The 24,384-nt window shown below is 41.0% G+C and overlaps 2 protein-coding genes across 2 annotated transcripts in view; one reads left to right on the plus strand and one right to left on the minus strand.

Annotated features, from left to right (window-relative positions):
* On the plus strand, nt 1-19,828 carry polq (polymerase (DNA directed), theta). The gene is made up of 35 exons (XM_008278435.1): nt 1-68; nt 231-339; nt 422-927; nt 1,016-1,257; nt 2,109-2,285; nt 2,368-2,498; nt 2,584-2,740; nt 3,078-3,189; nt 3,288-3,489; nt 3,600-3,741; nt 3,933-4,070; nt 4,172-4,384; nt 4,527-4,669; nt 4,865-5,054; nt 5,338-5,480; nt 5,677-5,870; nt 6,721-6,845; nt 7,348-7,591; nt 8,565-10,164; nt 10,270-11,917; nt 12,137-12,271; nt 12,359-12,561; nt 14,035-14,242; nt 14,322-14,515; nt 14,643-14,771; nt 15,286-15,460; nt 15,625-15,748; nt 16,378-16,478; nt 16,584-16,666; nt 16,761-16,862; nt 16,948-17,059; nt 18,077-18,201; nt 18,323-18,458; nt 18,558-18,664; nt 18,820-19,828. The coding sequence occupies exons 1-35, from the start codon at nt 1-3 to the stop codon at nt 18,931-18,933; spliced, it is 8,532 nt and encodes a 2,843-aa protein (XP_008276657.1). The 3' UTR covers nt 18,934-19,828.
* Nucleotides 19,482-24,384, minus strand: part of uba6 (ubiquitin like modifier activating enzyme 6) — a 13,017-nt gene continuing 8,114 nt past the window's right edge. The window contains exons 26-32 of the mRNA XM_008278434.1: nt 24,298-24,369; nt 24,088-24,211; nt 22,682-22,875; nt 22,017-22,144; nt 21,726-21,813; nt 21,496-21,590; nt 19,482-21,179 (exon numbers count right to left, since the gene is read on the minus strand). Coding sequence (XP_008276656.1) covers nt 21,038-21,179; nt 21,496-21,590; nt 21,726-21,813; nt 22,017-22,144; nt 22,682-22,875; nt 24,088-24,211; nt 24,298-24,369 — 843 coding nt within the window. The 3' untranslated portion in view covers nt 19,482-21,037. The remainder of the gene's footprint in view (nt 21,180-21,495; nt 21,591-21,725; nt 21,814-22,016; nt 22,145-22,681; nt 22,876-24,087; nt 24,212-24,297; nt 24,370-24,384) is intronic.

Here is a 24,384-nt window from a genome sequence, read left to right on the forward strand (position 1 = left end):
ATGAGCACCTCGGGTCCTCTGAAAAAGAAAAGCTACATGGGACAGCACCAGATCAAAAAGAAAATAAGGTAAGATTAGGGAACAGTTCTACTTTGTTTATGTTGCTACCTGATTTAGATGAATTAGGACCTGGTTCTTTCTGTTGCCTGGATACATCTTCCAGTTTTTTTAAAATCAGGTTTCTAAATATGAACGTTAGTCGTAATAAATGTACATATTCCCGAGCACAGTTTCCAGACGAGCGATGCGCCACCAGACGGAGACGGGCTGTTGCACAAACCCTGCGACCTGTCAGACAAAACAAGCAAATCAGACAACTTTTTTAAAGACAGCCGCATGGTGAGTGTGACAACTTTAGAGAGAGCTTTTTCTTTTCTTCTCTCTGGAGAGGACAAATTACACGTGTGATTTTCTGTCTAAGGGTGGAGGAGCTGTGTCTCTACTGGGGGAATCCACTTTCGCTCTTGATGAAGAGATGCTGCAGGTGCTGGACGCTGTCAACCCTGTAAAGCCCGCAATTAACAAGGCTTGTTCAACAGCAGTAAACAGGCTTGCTCGGGAGGAGCCATCAGCATCAGCTGCTTCTGCGGCTTCACGACCTCCTGCATCAATGGTACACAATAAAAAAAAGAGTGACTTGGCGAAGATCAGAGAAGAGGCGCCTGTTCAACCCACAGACCGAGGAACCAGTGGAGCCTCTAGCCCTCAGGAGGGAGTCTGTGAGCAGGGTGAGGATGGTAAGAGACTGGGATGGCGAGCTGACTGCAAAGACCTCGCTAAGAAGCTTCTCTTCAGTGAGGACTCTGAAGAAGTGGAGCATGCTCAGAAGGGTCCAGAAAACAACCTTTCAAAACCTGCTTCTTCCTGTGTCAACAATCTACCTTGTAAAGAAATACAGAAGAGTCAGCAGGCAAGCAGTTCCAGCAAGTAAGTCTAAACTTAAACATTACTGTATAGTTTCATTTTGATTTTCTGTTTAAATGTGAACATTTCCCATTTTCCTGCTTTTTTGAAGGCAGGGGCTTATACCCAGAAGGAAGCACTCTCCTCCCAGCAAAGACAAAAGTGTGTCACGTAGTAATGCTGATCCATCTCTGGATATATCGAGGGACTACATCTTGTTCAGCCCCACTCGTCTGGCAGCAGCAATGAAGAAGGCCAAACTCCAGCGGTCATTACAGAATCAGTCTGCCTCTGTCCTCACAGTCCCCAGTGGCTTAGAGCTCAGCACTCTTAGCGACACGCTACTTCAGCCAGGTGAAGTATTTTAAGCACAGTCGTAAAAACTTCATCTATGTTGACATTTGTGTCTTTGTATTTATTTATTTCTTTTACAGCATGCCAGGCTAGATGAGGGGGTTAATCCTACCCAGACATACAAATACTGTGTGGTATTTTGTTATATACTTATAAAATAAGTGAAAAATAGTGAAAGTCTTGAAATTAGATTTGATATGCAGATCCTCCTCATGACATAGATTCAAGTTCAGAAAATAAAGGGAGACTCATTTTCACGCTCTTATTATTTCCATTCATGCTGTTCTTTAGTGGTGTTTTCAAATTTTAAAAAAAAGAAAATCAATTAAATGAGCCCAAGGAAAGGCGAGTGTATTTGAATAGAGCCCGCCCATAACGACCAGGCAACTCAAAGTGCTTAACATAGACAGAAAAAAAGGCATTATGATTGTATATATGTATAATAAACATAAGACAGATAAAAAGGTTTAGATAAAATAACAAAAACAAAAAAACAAAGCTGTGCAAGATGTAAATGACAAATTTGAAGTTGAAAAAAAAGGGGGCAAAATCCTGTGAACACAGTAAGCCTGGAGTTTTTACGATCCAGGAGCAGTTGCCTATTTGTGCTTACGCTTACAAATGCAGCCTTTTGGTTTGTATGAATGACTTTCTTGTCCAAGTGTCTCCAGACTGTATACTTACACTGAACTACAGTTATATTTCACATTACACTGTGTCTCTGGTAGACACCCTGGAATTAGATTTTCCCTTTTCCATATAAAATCTGCTTTCTCACTTGTGCCTAAGACTCCTGTCAATATTGTGATTTAATACCATGTGTAAAGGGATTACATTGTGCTCCACCGTAGGCATTGCTTTGTGTGCTCCTGCGGAACAAGCTGAAAAGCTGCTGTTATCCAGCTGGGGCTTACCGAAACCTGTCCTGGAGCGCTACCAGAAACACGGAGTGACTCAGATGTTTGAGTGGCAGGCTCAGTGCCTCACTGTTGGACAGGTGCTGCAGGGAGGTAACCTGGTATACTCTGGTAAGAAACTGAGCATCTCTCTACAAATTTGCAGAGCCAGTCACTGTTGGCTCATTTTCACCATTTATCACTGAATTTTCAGCACCCACCAGCGCTGGGAAAACACTCGTGTCAGAGCTGCTGATGTTGAAACGGGTTTTGGAGACCAAAAGAAAAGCTCTCTTTATTTTGCCATTTGTCTCTGTGGCCAAAGAGAAGATGCACTACCTTCAGGTGAGGAAGGGGTGGACAGAAAAGTACATTAATTTAGTTTTTGTCTATGTTGTATTTCAATTTAACTGTATCTCTTACCTTGTAGACAGTATTTGAAGAGGCAGGAGTACGCGTGGAGGGATATATGGGCAGCACATCGGCTGCTGGAGGCTTCACTGCACTGGATGTGGCTGTTTGCACCATAGAAAAAGCCAACTCTCTGATTAATAGACTCATTGAAGAGGATAGAATGGATCTTCTAGGTAATACCTATGTTATAAGAGCTGAAACAACTAATCGATTTTATCAGTTTGTGAATTGACAGAAAATTAATGCCAAACATTTGCTAATTGCAGCTTCTAAAGTGTGAGAATGTTTTTCTTTCTCCATTTGATATCACTGTAAATAATTGCAAAACCAGTAATTTAAAGATTTTACCCTTGGCCTTCTATTTTTTTTTTTTTTTTAACTATTTTCTGTCATTTTAGAGACTAAAGGCCTAGTTAATAAATTGAACAAAGCAATGGATTAAACTGTAATAGAAAAGTTGCAGCACCATTAGTGCGTATTCATGCTCATAGATCATTTATGTGCTGCTAGGTATGGTGGTCGTCGATGAGTTACATATGGTTGGAGATTCTGGAAGAGGATACCTGCTAGAGTTGCTCTTAACCAAAATCCGCTACATTGCACAGCGGCAGAACACCACAGGGTCTGTGTCCATTAGTTCCTCTATATTTTTTCATGATTAACAGTATTTAAAAACAATGTTCCTCCCCCACACCCAATTATTAGTCTATCTTTCTTTAGGTCTCTCTCTGACGGTGTACAGATAATAGGTATGAGCGCCACTTTGCCAAACCTCTCCCTCCTGGCTAAATGGTTAGCTGCAGAGCTTTACCAGACAGACTACAGACCTGTGCCCCTGAAGGAGCATGTCAAGGTGGGCTGCGACATCTATGACAAGAGCCTCACTGTGATCCGGCAGTTCACCCCTGCTCTCCACGTTAAGGTAATTTGAGACTGAGTAGTCCAGAAATGATCCAGTATGTGTGTTATTGTGATGGATGCATACTTTCTCACGAACAGTAATAAGACTGTGTACTCTTTTACTGTTTGAAGGGTGATGATGACCACATAGTGAGCTTGTGCTATGAAACGGTGAGAGAGGGCCACTCTGTGCTGCTGTTCTGCCCTTCAAAGAACTGGTGTGAGAAGCTGGCAGACAGCATTGCTAGAGAGTTCTATAACCTCAGGCATGCTGGTATGTGAAATTGTAATAAATATGTAAATACAGTTCAGATTTAATTGAAGTCAAACTGAAGCTTATTTAAAGGATGATTTGTGTTGCATTTTGTGTTATTTTTCATGTTGATGATTATTACTATTTTTTTTTAAGAGTGCTGCTGCGTATAAAATTTTGGATTCTGGTGTCTTTTTTTGCTGATCGTCCAGGTGAAGCTGAGCCTCAGCCAGTGTGTCTGGACCGAGACGGACTAGTGGATGTAACAGCCCAACTGAGACGCACTCCGGCTGGCTTAGACCCCATCCTGCAGCGCACTGTGCCATGGGGAGTGGCTTTTCATCACGCTGGTAAATGCATTTACCCAGCCCTTGAATCACAAAAACAATTTGCATCTAACTTTTTTTCCTGAGTATGTAAATAAGATTTTCCACAACATTTGACTGTGCAGGTTTGACATTTGATGAGCGTGACGTGTTGGAGGGAGCTTTTCGTCAGGGCACGGTCCGAGTCCTGGCTGCCACGTCCACCCTTTCCTCAGGGGTTAATCTGCCAGCTCGCAGGGTTATCATTAGAACGCCTACTTTCAATGGGCACTTGTTGGACCCGCTCACATACAAACAGATGGCCGGGCGAGCAGGGAGGAAAGGGGTGGACACTACAGGTTAGAGACAAATAAAATGTGAATTGTTATTTTGGTGTCTGTCAGTGTTTTTTTTTTAGAATAATTGAGATTGTCTTGCTTAAAAAGTTGATAAAAACTCATCTTTTCTTCAGAATGACGTCATTTTATTCTTCCCTTCTAGGTGAAAGTGTGCTGGTGTGTAAGCAGGCAGAGCATCAGAAAGGTATCAGCCTCCTTAAAGGTGCTCTTCAGCCAATCAGCAGCTGCCTTGTGAGAAGAGAAGGAGAAGGTGTTACCACCAGCATGCTGAGGGCCATCCTGGAGGTATGATTAGTACCTCCAAGAACTTAAACTGGCAAAAATGAAAATGACTTATGCTGTTAATGGTTTAGATTAATTTGTCTTTATATATAGTTACTGCACCATTTTAGTCAAAGGCACTTTAACTCACAGTCACAAAACAATCAGCTACATAAAGATGCGTGTAATTGTTCTTCTTTACATCATTCTGAATCACAGATCATTGTTGGAGGCGTAGCCTGCACTCCACAGGATGTGAGATTGTATGCTTCGTGCTCACTTCTGGCTGCCAGCATGAAACGTGAAAGCAAAAAAGAATCAAATGAGGAGACCAACAAAGGAGCTATTGAGGCCTGTGTTGAATGGCTGATGGAGAATGAATTCATTAGTATCCAGAAAGAGGGACATGGTAATGCCACAATTGTCACAGTGTTATCTTATGATCTGCCATATTCATCCTTTACTTGATATCACTGCTACATGATGAATAGACCTCCAGTAATGTCATGACTCTCTGGTAACTGAGATTTAGCAAAATTGTTCTCACAGTTAAGCAATAGATTGCTCATAAATTTCATTTATTATTTTTCTTTGATTATTGCTTTTATACAACTTGAGCACAAGTATGAATTGTTCTCACATTTTCCATGACATTTATGGCTGTTTATCCTCTGTTGTCTCTACATGTTCAGATGAGCGCTACTGTCCAACCCAGCTCGGTGCTGCCACCCTTTCTTCCTCCCTCTCACCTCCAGAGGCTCTGGGAATATTTGCTGATCTCCAGCGGGCCATGAAGGGCTTTGTACTTGAAAATGATTTGCACATCCTATATCTGGTACACACATTATAACTTGTTGAAAGAATTTCTGCTGGATATATGCTCCCCCTTAATGTTACTAATAGATGCCTCATTGTACATAAATCCTAATCATCCTGTAAACTAGCAAAAGCATCCTCTCATGAAACTTACAAAATCCACACCAGTTCTCCAAAGCAAAGTATTTAAAATTCTGTGTCTGAATTCTTCTCAGATCACGCCGCTCTACGCCGAGTGGACCACCATAGATTGGTATCAGTTCTTCTGTTTGTGGGAGCAGCTGTCGTCATCGATGAAGAGAGTAGCAGAGCTGGTTGGCGTCCAGGAAGGCTTTCTTGCACGATCTGTCAGCGGCAAACTTGTTGCCAAGACAGAAAAGCAGCATAGACAGATGGCTATTCATAAAAGGTAATGCACTTATTTATTTTAATTACATAAGTTATATGTACATCCATCTATAAACAGTCCTTCTGATTTAGTTTTCTGTGTTTTAACTTTTTAAAAATATGACTGAAAGTAGCAGCAAGCCAAAGTATGTGGATTATAATAATAAAACTTAAAAACAGCATGTGACTTGGAAGCATTTACATTTGTAAAGTTTGTAATGGTCTGTTTTGGATGACATCCTGCCATCATGTCAGAATTAGGCTGCTAGTCATGACAAGAGTTATTGGGTAGGGTGTATGTGCATTGTTATGTAGTGACAAAAAACTGCTTCTCACAAGGCCACATTTTAGGGTTACAGCTGCAGTATGCAGGAATCTGGAAAAGCAGAGCAAAAGCCTCAAATGGGCAAAACTAGTCCAGCTAAAGATTAACATAGTCTTGTGACTTCACATGTGATTTGAAGGTTCTAGGGTTGGTGACAGTTAAGTGTTATGGTCATGGGGCTCGGTGTTGCATTATGTAAATGAGAGTCCATGTAGGTTTGCATTGGGCCTCATAAGAACCACTCACCAGCAAAATTCATTTTTGTAATTAAAATGTCTGTCAGAGTATAGTCTAGCTCTGATTTTGTAATATAGTATAGTGCAGTGCAGTGCCGTGTGTTCATTATGTTCATTATATTCATCATTCAAAAATGTGGCCATTATTTGCACAATGATTTCCAACATTGTGGCTCTTGGACATAAGCTGACACAAAAAACAAACCCATTGAAAGATGTACCTCCTGAAAGTTCTATTCATTTTTTTAATTAGGTGGGATCCTTTGTCATTTGCATCCTCTTTTTTTTTTTTTTTTTTAATCTCTCCTCAGGTTTTTCACTACTCTTGTACTGCAGGATCTGGTGAATGAGGTCCCTTTGGGAACTGTTGCATCTAAATACAACTGCAATCGTGGGCAGTTACAGTCTCTCCAGCAATCTGCATCCACATATGCAGGTACATTCTTAGGACTGTTGGCAAGTTGCTATTGTGAATTTGAATTGATGAAGTACAACATTTTGTGGCTTGTAGCACAGCACATTACAACGTGGCATTCTACTCTGAAGGATATAATGCCTTTGAATTCTAACCAAGACTTTGTATTAAACAGGGAAAGCAGTAACAAGTATAATAACTTAATGCAAAAAGCAGGAAAGCTTTTGAGTGATAGTTATGCAGGGCAGAACCAAATCCATTAGCTGATATTTCTGAATATTTTATTTAGAATCAGGTATCCATCATTTATAAGTGCTCATTCCTTCTTGCATCATGTTACTGTGAGATGGTTTATGAAGTCCCAGTGTTGTTCCATATCAGATGTTGTTTATTTTCCATGATATATGTAAACACACAAAGAAACCTAAGGAAAATACTGAACTAAAAAGCAACACATTGGTGATTCCAAATCACATACATGGCTGTGCAGCTGAAAGAAATTCTTCTGTGCTATTCCCATCAGGTATGGTAACTGTGTTCTGCAAGCGTCTGGGATGGCACAACATGGAGCTGCTGCTGTCTCAGTACCAGACCAGACTCAGCTTTGGAGTCCAGAGGGAGCTGGTCGATCTGGTCAGGGTTTCTCTTCTGAATGCAACACGAGCCAGAGCGCTGTATGCCCAAGGCCTCTGTACTGTTGCAGAACTAGCCCGTGCTACTGTAGCTGACGTGGAGAAAGCCTTGCGGAATGCAGTCCCGTTTAAGAGGTAGGTGTGTATTTGTATATATGTCTTCTATTAAGATATACATTTGTGTTAGGAAAACAAGTATATTAGTCCTTAGGGGACACATAGGCTAATAGCACAGCATTTAGTTGTGCAAAAAGTGAATGTTTCATTTATTGAGCCATTATAACATAATTGAACACAAACAGAATTTAATAAAAGGTAGCAAAACTAGATAAGAATAAAGAAAATATATAAGTAAATAAAATAAAAAAATTACATTTGATTTTAGAACACAACTTAAACCCTAAGTAACAGCACTTTATTTGTGCTTGTACAACATGTAAGAGACAGAAGAGCTGTCATGCAAAATTAATCAACTTAACTGACCCTAACCTTTTAAGTCGATGCAACTGATGATGCCGGATGCACTCAGGTTTGCACTGCTACCACAGCTTGACCACAATTATATGCACATCACACTACAAGGCCATTGGAAATTAGCATTAATTAAAACAGTAGAAACTGCACACTGATTTGAAACCACAAATTTGTTTAAATCAAAAACATTTTGTTTTCAGTCAGCTCTTTGCAAGACTGGAATGTTTGAGTAACGTCTTATATACATACCATAGCCTGACAACTCTGTAAAGTCAGGTGTAGTTAACCATCTGAGTGAAAAACATCTTAAAACAGTTACTAGTTCAAAAAATACACAATGAAAACTCAGTCAAAAGTCAGTAAGTATTAGTGCACTTTGAATTAGGTTTTTATTTAAATAAAGTTGTGCTCAGAAGTGTGCAGGCATATAAAATGCTGCAATCAACATGCATTAACCTCTTTTATTTTTAAAAAGTGAAGGCAATAGAAGCAAGTACAGTCCTTTAAACACTCATTAAATCCTAATCTCATATAGAATGTTTAACTGTAGCACCAGCACTGCACTTCAAGTTACAATCTTCTGAAAACTTGACTACAGATCTAAAGCCAATGTTGTACTGTTTGTTCTCATCAGCTCTAAGCGTGCGGTGGATGAGAGTGAGATGGAGGCAGCTGAGAGACGAAGCCTCCGCTGCGTCTGGGTCATCGGTGGACGAGCTCTGACAGAACAGGAAGCAGCGGAAGAAATAGTTTCTGAGGCAAGGCTCCTTCTTCAAGAAGACCTGGCCCAGTTAGGAGTTCAGTGGGACCCGACAACGCTTCCTGCTGGTGCTCCTGCTGTAAACAGCCCTGATGACGCTCACAGCAGGGACTCGGACACATCATCTGACTCACATCTCAGCTCACATGAGACACAGACAGACAGCGCTGAAGAGGATCAAAAGCGAAAGCAGATCAAGAGGAGAGTTACTGAGAAAAATAGAGAGGAGAGGAAGGAAATTGTTCAAATTGAGAAAAGGTTGGCTGAAGGGACAAGAAAAGGTGGGCAAGAAGGAGAAGCCAGAAGAGAGCAGTGGAACTGCAAACCTGAAGTGAGGGAATTAAAGAGAATATTGGAGGAGCCTAGAAAGAAAGACAGGGCTGCATCAGAAATCAGACAAACAACCAATGAAGTTCCAGTGGAAAGAAGTGAAGAAACAATAAAAACAGGGGCAAATACATTAAAGGCAAATATAACAGAAAATCCAGATAAGGTGAAAAAAAGAAAACAGAAGAACATAGGGTCAGTACAAGAAGGAGAAGAGTGCAAAAAAGCAACACCAAAAGAAAGAGAGACAAGTAAAGGGTCTGTCTCAATCAGACCAGAGAATCATCAAACCATTTGTCTTGTTCCTGAAAGGAGTCTAACACAGGAGTTGTCTGAGATTGTAGCCAGCCCCCTGTCTCAACTGTTGCCACAGCCAGAGCCCTTATGTTCTCCAATGCTGCTCCCACGCTTTAGAGCCCCAATATCCCGGCAAGAACAACAACAAAGTGTTTCAACAAGGACAGCAAAAGGAAACTGCACCACAGGGCTTACTGCCTCACCTGTGCAGTCAGGTATACTGAAGCATTCAAAAGCATTAAGCAAGGTCCTCCAGTCCATACAAACTGACAAAAGCCTACAAGATAATGTAGAGACTGCACAGGCATCACACTCAAAACCCACAATGGATTCTTCAGTCCAAAACTCAGTGCCTTCAGGTACCGCTACAGCTGTTCCTGCTCCTGTTGAAGAAACACTTCCTAGTGTTTCTGCACCTACAAATGCTGATGTGTTAGACTCTCCTTTGTCTGTCTCTCCTGAGGCCAAGCGAAGAAAGATAGATGGCAAAGAAGCAGATAAGTTTTCATCTCCTGAACTCTACGCAGCAGACAAGACAAATGAAGAGGCTGAAGGAGATGTTAAAATGGGAGAGGAGAGTTTTGGTGACAGCTTTGAACTGGACACTCAGACAGAAAGAATCATTGTTCAACAGACAGACCAACACAGAGAAGACAATGGCAGACGTATGGATGAGTTGGTAGAAACTCAAAAGACAAGAGAAGAGGAAATGGTAGAAACAGCAGTCGAGCATGCTGAGAACAAAGATGAGAGAAGAAATGAGCTTGAAGGGCCTAATAAAGCATCTCCCAGATTCAATATTTCTCTCACAGATAGCCAGATGGAACTCATCCTTAACACCAGCCACCAGGTAAGTGACTAGAATCACCTAATATGTAATGATCGCCTATAGGAAACACCGTCTAATCCAATATTCAACCTCTTTAAAAATTAAAAGCTTTGGTGTTGTTTTCAGATTTCCGTTGGTCCAGGTGGTGGCCTTAACGCAGATAACAATGAAGGTGCACGAGATGATCAGAGCCCTGATGCTAATCAGGCTGCTTCTGAGAATTTTAACAAAAGCAGCAGCTTCCTGTTCGACAGCCTGTATGACAGTCCCCTCCTGGCAGGTCTGAGTCCTGACCAATCAGACGAAGACGAATCTATCAGCCAGGAGGTCAGAGACAAGTGTCCTCCTCCATCCACCCAGGACAGACGACGCAGCGAGCTTCTAGCCAACCAGGAGGCAGAAAAGCAGGAGGCAGTCCAATGGGGCGAGTCCTCCTTTAACCTGTCAGAGTGGGGCGACTCGCTGTTGGTCGGTGAACATTTTCTGGAGCGGCAGACTTTGTTGAAACCCACAGAAAGAACTGAAACAGTGCAAGAGACAAGCTACCATCAAGTGAAGCCACCAAACACTGACAATGTTCTGTGTGAAGAACAGCAGTCAAAGCCACAATCTGAACCATGTGGGATACAGCCACAGCATACGACTACAGCTCAAAATGAGTTTAACAAGGAAAAAGCTATTAATAATCATGACCATAGAAATGAAATTAAACAGCATAATAATGCACCAAAAAACGTTAAACAAGGTGGGAGACAGGGACTGATGAATGAAGACAGTGGAACTGGGAATCAGGGAGAGAAGAAAAGAACTGAGGAAAAAGACAAGGAAGAAAAAATGGATGCTTTATTATCAGATAATGCAGTTTTTAAACACCCACCTGTCCAAAACGCACCTTTTTATTGCAGCCCTGGTATACAAGACATCTTTGACCGCTGGCCAAGTATGTCTGACCAGCAAAACAAAACAGGAGGCCTCACAGTCACTCAAACACCCACCACTGCTTCAGTGATACCTCAGACCTTGACAGAAGCTGGCAGAACAAGGGGAAAGTTAAAGCAGGCTGTTTCTGGTGACAGTGACTCTGAAAAAGGACAAACCTCGAAACATGACGGTGAGAATGTAACAGAGCGGCCAGGCTCTGCTGGTGACCTTATTCCCCCAACTCAGGAAACACCACCTGTCACACCAAGAGTAAAACTAACAACCTCATCTGTTCAGTCGCCTCTCACTGCTCAACTACGTAACCAGTCAACTCCCTCAAGCCTTTTCCAAGGAAAATCGGCAAAATGTCTTAAATCTCACTCAGGAAACAGTAATCATCTGTCAGGAGTTGTTTCTTACAATAAACAGCTGAAAACTGTCCCTGAACATCAACACAAATGTCGTAGACTGGAATCAAAGATGCTACCTAAACCTGATCTGGAGTCTGTACCACCCTCAAGTTTGAAAACCAAACCCTCCCCACATACCAACCAGAAACTCTCTCCTCCCAGAGACTCCACTTCTCAAGCCTCCCCTGAGCCAAAGCATCTGTCTGAGACAGAATCGCCTGAAATTCATGAAGGCTTCACTCTTCAGCTCTCTCAGGATGCATCGCTGTCTTCTAGCAACTCTGGGAGCTTCTCCATCATAGATGTGGCAAGTGACAGACACCTCTTTGACACTTTCATTAAAGAGTGGACAACAAAGGAGCGCTACTCTCTGACTTTGGCCTGTGAAAAGAGGGAGCCCAGACAGCAGCCTGACGGGGAAATAGGAGGAAAACATAGGCGAGGTAAATGAAACACTTGAACAAATAGCACATTGACTTCCTGTAAAATATGATAAAATGGTTGCCAAGCACTTAGCGCTAAATTGACATTATCTGATATTTTGTATTTGTGCAGAGATGTCTTTTTTTGTACCTGTCTTTTGCCTTGTCAGCTACAACACAGACAACCAAAGTAGCCTGCCCTGAATGAAATCTCCTCATTCATGCATGTTTTCTGTGCAGTGTCAGCAGCTCATCAGAACACTGCTAATGGTTTCCCAGTAAGGAACAGTGAAGGACTTGTGTTGATTGGACTGTCTGTCTGCTGGGGAGCAAGAGATGCATACTATATATCTCTGCAGCAAGAGCAGAGCAGAGGTATTGACACACAGACATATGCCTTTTGATGCACAAGCTACATCTTAAAAAATGTCTCCTGAGTTCAGGCTGTCTGTCACCCTGCAGGTCTGAGTTCCAGTCTGGCCCCACCTCCACTGGATGATGATTTGCCAGTAAGTGAGCGGCTGCTGCAGGTGAAATCTTGTCTCAGCAGACAATCTGCTGAACATGAAGTGCGAGTGGTCGTCACATATGACATCATCCAGGTGTACAAAACGCTAGTTCTGAGCTGTGGCATCAGTTTGGAGGGAGATTGTGAAGACCCAAAGGTAAGAAAACAGAAATCACATGTGCACCCTTTAAATATGGAAGTTATTAGCTTTTCTTGACATTTAAACACGTATTTGATCCACCTGAACTGGTGTCTACAGAAAAAGGTAAAATACTCAAACATAAAACTTACATATTGTAGTCCTCATTTTAAAAAAAAAAAAGGAAAAACAGATCAGCTACATGGAAAAAGTAAGTGTACATTTATCATGCCATCATCCAGATCAGGTGCCAATGACAAGAACTTCTTTAAGGAGTGACAGGTGGAGCCTTTATTTAACCCTCTGACATCTAGGGCCGAGAGTTCTCTTTGCTTTCAAGGTGTGTGGTGTCAACATGCAAAGATCTACAGAACTATCCAGGGCCTTCAGAAAAAAAGGTTGTGAAGGCATGAGTGTTGGAAGGAGTTTAAAATGTCTCCAAATGATCTGAAATAAATCCTTCCACTGTAATCATCTACAATAGTGTGGATTTCAAACAACTGCCGGTGTGTCCAAAATTGGCTGCCAAAGCTAAATCTGGCCAAGAGCAGACCCCAAAAAATTCATTACAGGATCTGCAGGTAACTCTACAACTGTTGGTGTCAAAGTGCTGCAACTGCAATCAGTCAGATAGTTCACAAATTTGACCTGCATGAGAGACATGCCAAGAAAATGATTTTGCTGTCCCAAATACTACAGTTTGTTAGTGGATGTAAAGGAAAAGACAGGCCATTTGGAATAGTGCGGTCTAGAAAGATGAATCAAAGATGTTGTTTGGCTACAGTAACAGTAGAACCGCATACCACCTGTGAGGAGGAAATGTTATGTTGGTGGTTGCTTCACTGCCTCAAGATCTGCACAGCCTGCAGTAACTCATTCAAGTATAAATTCTTTATCATATCAAAGAGTGCTTGAAGATCACGTGAGACCATCTGTCTGAAAGCTGAAGTTGAATCGGAAGTGACCTTTTAACAGGATAATGTTCAAAAGCACACTTCCACCCCAGAATGGCTTCACAGGAAGAAATGGAGGATTATGGAAGACCTAGTCTAGTCTAGATTTGAAATGTTGTCGAGGAATTTTGAATGGGCAGTATATGAAAAAAAAAAAAAAGCTTAATCATCTTGCAACTGAAAGAGTTTTGCATGGAAGAGAAGTCAGAAATGTCAGCAAGCCAAAGCATTCTCATGCATTCTGTTAATTTTAACTAAATAGGACTTTGTAAAAAGCCCACGATTGATATTCCCACATGGAAAATCTATGAAGTGGTAAACAGCTCTGCTCCAGTGTTAACCAGGATGGTCTCATTTAAGTTGTAAGTTTTTAACGATCTGAATAATTTGAATTAATCTATCATCACATACAGAATCTGTACATTACGGCCTTAAAAACAATATTTAATGTGCACAAATATGGGTAACAATTTTATAAAACATCAGAAACAGTCTTAACAATGCAGCAAAATGACTTTGTTTTGAATGTCCACCAAAGGTTGCATGCTGGCTGTTGGACCCTGGCAGCGAGGAGAGGACTCTACCCAACATGGTGACTGTCTACTGTCCTGAAGAGTTAGCTCTGCTGGATGGACTCGGGAATGCACAATCATACTGTCCTCGAGTCAGAGCGGCAACGAAGAGTGTGCTCATACACGCTGTCATGAACCATCTCACTGCCCTGCTGGAGGGAGACGGCACACTAGGTATAAAAACAAAACACTGTAAGATCTGTTGTGAAAATAAGCTATTTAGACATTGTTTTAACATGTGCGTATATTTCAGATGTATTCAGGAACATAGAGATGCCTTCCCAGGTTTGTTTGGCCCTGTTGGAATTAAATGGAGTTGGCTTTAGCACTGAAGAATGTGAAAGACAAAAACATGTGATGCAAGCCAAACTGTCAGCGCTGGAATCTGAAGCTTACAGCCTCGCTGGACACAGCTTCTCCCTCACTAGTGTTGATGACGTAGCTCAGGTCTGACATTACTTCTCTAACCCAGCCTTGTTTTTGAATCAATCTGCAGTTTGGTCAGCGAAGCACATGTGCAAGCAGTGTTAGATGAATATTTCCAAACTTCTGTATGCTCACGTGCATGCTGTAGGTGTTGTTCTTGGAGCTCCACCTGCCTCCAAATGGTGATGTAAATGCATCAAAAAGTAAGAAGACTCTGGGCTACACTCGGAGAGGCGGTGGCAGAGTGCGACTGGGCAAGCAGTTCAGCACTACCAAGGTGAAAACATTTTGCAGAATACAAAATCATTCCTGCAGTTCCACTGTTGTCATACAACAGCAAAATTATCTTTGAGTAAACACATGCACAGTTTGATGAATTGAAATGATGGTGTCAGTGTTGTGGAAATTCTCTGTGCATGTTTAAGAGCTGCATATTCTCTGAAGAATTTAAAACTTGGTGTGATGAATCAAGTCATAGTTTATGCAGCATGGAGAAAAGGACTCTTGTTTGTTTTCTGAGGGACTTACAGAGTGCCTTTCTTTATGTGCCACACCACAAGTAGACATCCGTTGCTAAACTCATTACAGTTGGTCACACTCAGGTGTTAATGTTGTGTCTTGTTCACAGCCTGCTATGAAGTGCCTTCTGCCTTCCTCAACATAACAGCGCATCCATGTTGACTTGGCTGATTCTCATTCAGCTTCCTCATAACTTAAACTCCCAAAATCCTGAACATTACTAAATCAACAGACTGAGTTCTTAGATCAAAAATGTTTATTTCCCTCATCAGGATGTCCTGGAGAAGCTTCGCCCTCTGCATCCGCTGCCAGGTGTAATTCTGGAGTGGAGGCGGATCACTAATGCCTTGACTAAAGTGGTGTTCCCACTGCAGAGGGAGAAGCAATGTCACCTGACACTGAAGATGGACAGGATATACCCCATCGCCCAGACGCACACAGCCACAGGTAGAACACACACTAACACACAAAGACTTTACGTGCACCCGTCTTTATTGTAAGTAATGTAATGTAGACATACCTCAGTATGACTTAAAACGTGCTCTTGTGCAGTTCATTTGTAGTTGAAGTAAATATAAAGCATACAGTGACCCAGCTCTTTCTGGTTTTAGGTAGAGTGAGCTTCACTGAGCCCAACATACAGAATGTCCCCAAAGACTTTGAGATCTACATGCCCACGGTGGTGGGTGAGAGTCAGACTTCACAAGACGGCTGCCACATGAGCAGCAAAGCGGGGTAGGTCAAGACTTCCTCGGGTCAAAGTTCACAACTTGCATGTCTCCAGTGGAACCTTATTTTTAGCGCTTGTGAATTTTCTTGTGAAATTTGATACATAAAATAAGTTGGCACTCAAACTGCACTGGCAACTCGAGATTTTTGATACATTTTACAGTGTGCCTAATTGTTTTTAGAAAAGTGTGGATATTATTTTCAGAATGCAAAGGTTTATATGTTAAATTCATATTTAATATTTGCAGTGTGTTGATCCACCTGGATAAGGAGGCAACTATACACCTTATTTACCTTTTTTTTTGCTTGTGATGTTGAGCCCAATCTTCCATGCTAATAGCCACCTGTAAGAAATATATACAAACAAGAACAGTAACACTCCCACAGTGTAGCACAAAAACTATCATGTAAATATATCTGTGTTTCACTTTATATTGATTTCAAAATGGATTTAAAATGGAAAAAAAAAGAAGAAAAAAATATACACTGTGGGAAATTTTATAAAATATACTCAGTATTGCCTGATATGTTGAGGTGATGCACTTGATTCCACAAGATTTATCCCAAGTTGAACATGTAAAGAGTGAAAAATATAAGGTGGGCTGCTAGAATAATTTTCTTACTCTGTGTTTCAGAAAGAAGAGACGCTCTGTGGTGCCCTCAGTCACAGCTGAACCTGCAGAACAGGGCCCTGCATTCTCCGTCAGCATGAGACATGCTTTCATTCCTTTTTCAGGTTACTATGATGATACTGTTGTTGTGTATGGGTAATTACCGTTTCTGTCATCAGCTTTTTCCTCAAACTGTCCTGTCAGCTGTGTCTGTCTGTTCTGAACCGTAGGTGGAATGATATTAGCTGCTGATTACTCCCAGCTGGAGTTGAGAGTTTTAGCTCACCTCTCAAAGGACCAGCGCCTCCTGCAGGTCAGCGGCTTTTAGATACAGTGAATAGCAAGAAAACAATGTATCAAACATCAATAAACTAACTGAGATGGCTGACACTCTGTGCATTCACAAGGTGCTGAATGGAGGAGCAGATGTGTTTCGCTGCATCGCTGCTGAGTGGAAAAGCGTTGACCCAGAATCTGTGCAAGACAGCCTCAGACAACAGGCAAAACAGGTACAACCGGGCAGAAAGATAACATGGACACGCATAGATGCTCACCTGTAAGCTCACCAGCGTGTGCATGTATTTGTGTTTGCAGATTTGCTACGGCATTATCTATGGGATGGGAGCCAAATCTTTGGGGGAGCAAATGGGAGTGGAGGAGAATGATGCAGCCTGCTACATCGAGAGTTTCAAAGCCAGATACAAAGGTGTGCACTGGGTCAGACACAACACTCACACCTGCAGCACCAGTGAGAAGTCATGTGCCTACTTTGGTTAAGTATTTGCCACAATCCCTGAGTGTCCTTTAAGACAGCCTGGCTTTGGGGGTTAAAAACAACATCATGTCACTGACAAAGACTGTATATGCACACAGTCCAGCTAACATGATTCAATGGATCAAATACACCTGATCAAGTATTAAGGTTTTGCAGGGTTTGCATTGAGATGACAGTAAAAACACACACTGAGAAGCTGAAAGGACTAATACAGTTAATAGACATTGAATCTGTAGAGGCATCTCCATGTACTTTACATACAATAAGAGGCATAACATGAAATTATTTTGAATGTTTCTGCTAAATGTGACTTTCTTTAAGTATTTGATGAAAGAACAATGTTTTTATTAGTGTTATAAAGAATAGAATTGTACACGTGAAACCTTCTAATATAATATTGCCCCTAAAACCCTGTTTTAGTCACACTAAAGCCAGCAGCTGCGAGAATGTGGTGCAGTAGGTAAATTGTGGGATACACTTGGCTCTAAATCCAGATTTGAGGCAGTGTACGAGAAAAGTACACATCAAGTGCAGGTTAAGTAAATAGGTGAAGCATGTTGGTATTTCTTCAACATGGCATACACTTTTCTACTACCTGGTGGTGCATGAACATGGACCTAAGTGCTCGAGACCTTAAGTGCTGGTTTTGGAAGCCTCTCTGTTTAATACCAGTCATTGCTTGCTGGGCCCAGGTATGAATACACAGTACTGTATGTGAATTATTTGTGTACTTATGTGTTGCTTATAGTCATTCCAATGTCCCTATAATCATACACACATATGCAGTTGTTTGAAATGTATTTGACTCAGATTATTTTCTACTTTGTTGCCTAAGTATACATGTGGAAGAAAAAAAAAAAGCTTGTAATACTGAGAAGGACCATTCTAAACACAACAAAGGTTACCTATGTACAGATATTTACATCTGTGTCTTGTCTTACGTTTCAGGGATCAATGCTTTTCTTAAACAGACTGTTAAGAACTGTATAAAAGATGGCTATGTTCAGACGCTGATGGGCCGTAGGAGATATCTGGCTGGAATCACCAGCACCAATGTGCACATCAAAGCTCATGTAAGCAAGCTTGTACATCCCAATTTATCTGTAAAGTGTAATATGAAACTCGTGTATGTTTTGTTTTAATCCATGTTTAATGCCCTGTCTGCTTCCCTCTCTTCCTCCTTCACTTGTTCAGGCGGAGCGGCAAGCAGTGAACACAACCGTACAGGGTTCAGCAGCTGACATTGTTAAATTGGCCACTGCGAACATCCAGAAACAGCTTCGAAAATCATATCCTGCAGCTCCACTGTCTCACCAGCACACACACTCAGGTGACCTCAACGTGATCTCATCTCATTTTGTATGACTGCAACATGCAGAGACGACCACTGAATCATTAAGTCAATTAATCATGTCTGTAATCATGTCAGCTCGAAATAACCGCAGAGCTGGGACGTCTCTACTCAGAGGAGCCTACTTTGTCCTGCAGTTGCATGATGAACTCATCTACGAAACCACAGAAGAAGACCTCATACAGGTACGAGACTGAGTGTGTGGGTTGTCAATCCATGAGTGATAGTTGATAAATATGTTTGTTTGAAAAATACATTCAAACATTTCATTCAGTGTATTGTCTGCACATTTCGGAGAAAAATTATTTTACCTTCTCGTCCCAACCTCTCTTTCTGTCAGGTTGCACAGATAGTCAAGCGGGAGATGGAGTCAGCAGTGAAACTATATGTGAAGCTAAAGGCCAAAGTTAAAGTGGGACCCAGTTGGGGGAACCTGCAGGACCTTGATATATAAAGTGAATAATTTAATATTTCCAAATCTAACACAATGCACTTTTTTTCCTCAGTGTTATTTAAGATATGTAGATACTATCATATGCACAAACTCATTTTTTAAAATCACAATAATGAAATGCAACTTAAATCCAGTCTATGGTTTTGCTATGAGAACTAAATGAACTACTGAATGTATTTATAATTCTATTCTCTAGTGTACAATATCATAAATGATGCATTTTCCCAATACATGATAGCCGATGGAATAAATGTAAAAAATACTGTCTGCAACAGTCAGGGAGGTTGAGGATTTTAAAACAGAGACTCAGCAGTTTTAATTTTGTAGACATCCTGAAATCTCACATTTTATTGGACCATGGGTTGAGCTGTCGGTCACAAGAACATACATCATTTTCATTGTCACTCATTAACACTGTTTTGTTTTACATGTAAGTTTACTGCACAAGAAGTCTTGTCAATATGGTAGACATTTGCTGTGCAAAGAAAAATGTAACCACCTGTGGTTATGGGCAGAAAAATAAAAGAATGCCAAGGAAGCATTTTGTGTGACTTCAGTTTTGACTGTTTGGCTTCAGTTCAGACGTTTATTCAAGACAGATGACAAATCTTACTTTATCGTCAGATGGATCTCAACAAACTCAATACAAAGCTTGATTTTAATGATTGAATTCAACATTGACATTATTGCCAATATAAGCCAGCGCAGGCTATTTCAAGACCCATTTTACAACCTTCCATGGGAACTAAATGGGAGGGTGGTTTATATGCCTGGATTAACAGGTTTAGGATGACTTGCTCATTATTGATTAACAATTAACCAGTGCACCATGACTCAACAGAGCTCATCAACACAGGCTCAGTTTGACACAAAAAAGGAGTAACAAGTAAATAAATACATGTCACAAACACACATCCATAAACAAATATAACAAATAAATCATGAACAGAAAATATTTCTTTTTTTTTTTTTTTTAAACAAATTATTTTTTAAATGGTAGGAGTGTGATCCCAGATGTTGGTACAGATGTTTCATGTCTGTCAAAATAAGGCTTTTCTGTGTGAAACAGTCATTAAACTCATGCCAGTACTTTATCTAATGATGAATATATTGTTTGCCCAAACATGATAACTGATTTCAGTGCAGTCATTACTGAAGTATTTAACAAGGTAGGTAAGACTAGCAGCAACAGGTGGGTAGTTTTACCCATATTGTTACGTGCACCACACATCGGCTGTGTCATTTCATGCACAGCAACTGACTAGAAGCAATGTGATAAAACTGCTGCCTTTCTGAAGCAGTTGATGTGCATCAACTTGTGATGAAGCATCACAAGATGCTGCCAGTGTGTGTTGCTGGTGAATGTTTGGGTAATATCCATCCCCCATGATATAGAGCAATCATCTGCAGACACAATGATAATCAGTATCTTTGGTGGTTTTTGCCATTGTCCACGGACATGTTATACCTTTAACTTACACAACATATATTGGCGTGGCCAGTTTCTATAAGGGGAGAGGGCCAACAACTGGTAACTTCTGTAGATGGCCAAAGCGAGAGGACTCTGAGGAAGAGGAATTTATTATGTCTACCAACTGCAAATCTTTATTGCGCCAACAACCTACTCACACCCCTTTCAGACACTAGCAGATTTAAAACAAAAATGAAGGGGAAAATAATGGGGCTGTGTGTTGGGACTACGCAGGTTTCTGTAAACATAGTTTTCAGTCAGACTCACTGCCACAAACAGAAAAAGGTTATTAATCAATTAAGGCATCGACACAGGCAGAGCTGTGTATTTCACCAGAGTAGAAAACAGAACAGAGAAAATATATGTACACTGGTACAATTATAAGTGCTACTCAAGCAGCCTTGTGTTCCACTGGCTAGATCTGAGGCAAGAAAAACTGGGACCACGACTGGCCTTTCTTGCTCCGTGATGTACAGGTGGGGGATTGTGCTGGGGCCAGGAGCTTTGCCCTTGTCAGATTACATCCTGAGGGAAAACTCTCGGCCCTGGCCTTGGTTATTGGGGATATAACAATTTACATGAAAGAAGGGAAATAAGGACACAAGAGGTTTGAGGATGACATCTAGGAAGGTGTCACGGCGTCTCACCATCAGGGCTGAAGTAGTACCTGACAGGAGGACCGGGGAGGTCCTCATCTCCATCTGCCTCTGGAGCGAATGATACAGTGAGGTCAACGTAGCGGCGGTCCACTGATGGCTTGATCAGCTTCTGCATCCTGTGGAAGGTCAGAGAATCAAGATGAAATTCATTTGTTCCACTTAGGTAAACGATAAATTATTTCAGTTTAAGTATGAAAGAAAAATACTTTATAAATGATCAAATACATTTTGTAAATTTGGGTGTTATGCTTCACTTTAATCCATTAAAGCACCACATATACAGACACGTATACATGTGTGATGATAAAGAAGACCATTTGTTGACTTAATTGATTTGCCACACACTGACACCTTATTGACTCAAAAGGGCACTTCTTCTTTGTGTCACAAATAAAGACAATAAGGAGAAAGAGTTCAGAGTAAAGAACTTACGTCAGTTTGAGTCTCTTTGAGTGTCCAGGCATCACAGGCACATAGAGCATCTTCACACCGTGGACCACCATAGTGGGCTCAATTCCATACTTTTCCTAAAATGAAACAACAAATCATCAGCAAACTTTAACTTGACAAAAAAAAAATATGGCAAACAATTTAAGCCTATGGGGCAACTGCACCTGATTTACAAAGACAAACACTGAACAATCCAAGTAAATTTTTCTTACCCGCACTGCATTCATGAAGTCAGAGAGAGTGAAGTCCTCATGGCCAAAGATAGTCCAACAGTCCCAAATGGAGAAATAGATGTTGTTCCTGGGAAAAGACGCCATGGAGTTGTTTCTATGTTGCATTATAATAGTAAGGTGAGGTCATGAGGATTAGCAACTTGAAATTTGAAGTGCACAAAAGTTAAAACAATGCTTTTCAGCCAGGTGCCATCCACTCACCACCTGGGTGAGACTGTGTGTGTGTGTGTGTGTGTGTGTGTGATAGAGAAACTGCAAATATGCGCTTACCTGATGGGCGTCCGTTTAACCGGGGCAGGCTCAGTTAGCACAACGACAGGAATGGCCAAATTAAAGAAGCAGTTTTTGAAAGATTCAAACCCGTAGCCTCCAACCACTTTGATCAACTCCAGGGCCACCTGAGTGCATCCAAATAATAACACACGTGAAGAGTCTCTTGAATAGCAAAATGTTAAATTTTCGACAACTGTGTACAATACAGTACAGTTGATTTCCAGATCAACAATAAAAAAAAGTATAAATGAATGGAAAACGAAACACATACACATTGTTAGCCACATGCAATTAAACTGAAAAGTCAAATCTAAGTATCTAAACACTAATATGAAGTTAAACTGGCAATATATCAGAAATTGTAATATAGATATATAATAGATACATATTGTATTGATCCAGAGGGAAATTGAAGTATCAAGTACCTTAAAAATATAAACGTAGTCATACAGAAAAATTTTACTAAAATATGAAAAGACTGCAATGCAGTATAAATATGGTGCTGCATGTACAGCAGAGAGGTAAAGCTGTACTCTGAATAAATATGTATAATGTCAATCATTATATATCACCAACTTTTTGAAATTAAACCGTCTTTACAGGACAAGCAATGCATGAAGACATGAGTAATAATCAAAGTTGTAATAAATGACTGTTCTCACCAGTCCAGCCACAGCAGCTGTTGCCGTGGCAATTGCGGGGATGATCTTGCCGGCAATGCGTTTGGTCTTAAGTCTGTCAGCGGGCTCGATGGAGTACATCCTGGCTCTGAGGGAAGATGCTGATGTGACAAAATCCATGTGGCCGTTGCTGTCGTCGTCCTTTTCGAACTGAAGGGGACTCATCTGTAGCTCCTCTGACAGAGCACATGTGAAAGAATACACGATATTACTAACTAATACAAGCAGTTTTATAGTGTTTGTAATACAGATTTACCCTCCTAACAGGAAGGACTGCACATTCTTCAGCTGTTCACACAGTTGTAATGGATATAACCACTTCAGAGGGGCTTACTACACAGCAAGTTCAACATAGTCAGGCTTTCTTTGCGTTAGCTGCCAGAGATAATCAGAGATAATTGGTTTACAACTGTGATTATCTGTCTGATTAACTGTCTTTGTTGACCCGGGTTTTCTTCATCAGGCTCTGTGCATGTTCCCATAAACGGGGAATTTTGACGCATGATTTGACTCTCGTGCACAAAATGGACCAATCACATGTCCCCTTCGGTCAAGAGGAACGGATTGTTATAGTGGAGAATTCGGGAGACTATTAACTATTTATCACAGCAAAAAGCACTGTTACTAAAAAAGGCAAGCGTGGAATGCTGGTTGTTACGGGCTGTTAAATTGTTAATCGTGTGCTTTAATCTATGTGTTTACCACTTAATGTGCATTTAGATGTTGAAGTTTTAACATACATACAATTAAACATATTACTCAAGAAGTGAATTTAGGTTCAACACTATACCATAATAAATGATACATGAAAATCCCTTTCCCTTAGTTTTTGGCCAAATCAAAGTAATATGAATGTTACTAACTGAATATTCCTTGTGGTGAGTACAAAAAGACTACTCAATTTTCTAATCTGTGTTCTATTAGCTGCAGTACAGCAGTGTAAAACAGACGGGACGGCTAATCAGAATTAAGGATAAAAACATATTTATGCATTTTCTGCATCACTAACTGACTGTATGTAAGCTCCTGTGCCAATGCGACAAATACACGTTGCACCACTGTAACTGTGCGACTTCGTTCAAGGGCATGACTAACGTACGGCTACACAGGTTTGAAAATATAGCTACTGTACTCCTTCAGCTGTGAATCGATATTACTTCTAAAGACTATCATCAGGAATCCAAATCTCTGAACACACGCTCCTCTGCAGCTTCTCAGCCTTGCAGCGTAAGTGACGATGGTGGTTTTGCACGTTAAAGTCACCGTCACGACACTGAAGACTCTGGCTTTAGGCACACCTCACTAACCCATTACTCTTGCTTTGTAGGAAACCACTTTGGTTTCAGATTTAAGCTTCCATGTCTGTTTAAAAATGTTTGTTTGTATACCTGGTGTGACCCTGTCAGCAGCAATGGCCTCCTCCAGCTGTATGATGGCCTCCCTCTCCTCTTCACTGCTTACAGGCAACTTCATCTGATCAGGCTTCTTTGCCGTCTCATCTGTCTCTATACACTGGTAAGGACAGATCCACAACAAGATTAGGATTATTATTTTCAACTCACACAGATATCAAATGCCATATCAGTTGAGAGGCTTACTTTCTCTAAGGGTCTGTACTCAGGAATCTTGACAGCTGAGAGAATCCTGGTCACCTCCTCTTCAGACAGATCCTGATACACAGAGAA

This window comes from Stegastes partitus, unplaced genomic scaffold (genome assembly GCF_000690725.1).
Source record: "Stegastes partitus isolate 25-593 unplaced genomic scaffold, Stegastes_partitus-1.0.2 Scaffold123, whole genome shotgun sequence".
Classification (NCBI taxonomy): domain Eukaryota; kingdom Metazoa; phylum Chordata; class Actinopteri; family Pomacentridae; genus Stegastes; species Stegastes partitus.

Bases quoted from the DNA above. Each gene is read 5' to 3' on its own strand.
- polq (XM_008278435.1), top strand. From the start codon at position 1: ATGAGCACCTCGGGTCCTCTGAAAAAGAAAAGCTACATGGGACAGCAC. The intron at 2,286-2,367 runs GTAAGAAACTGA...CTGAATTTTCAG, and splicing joins AGGTAACCTGGTATACTCTG to CACCCACCAGCGCTGGGAAA. The intron at 5,481-5,676 runs GTACACACATTA...AATTCTTCTCAG, and splicing joins ATTTGCACATCCTATATCTG to ATCACGCCGCTCTACGCCGA.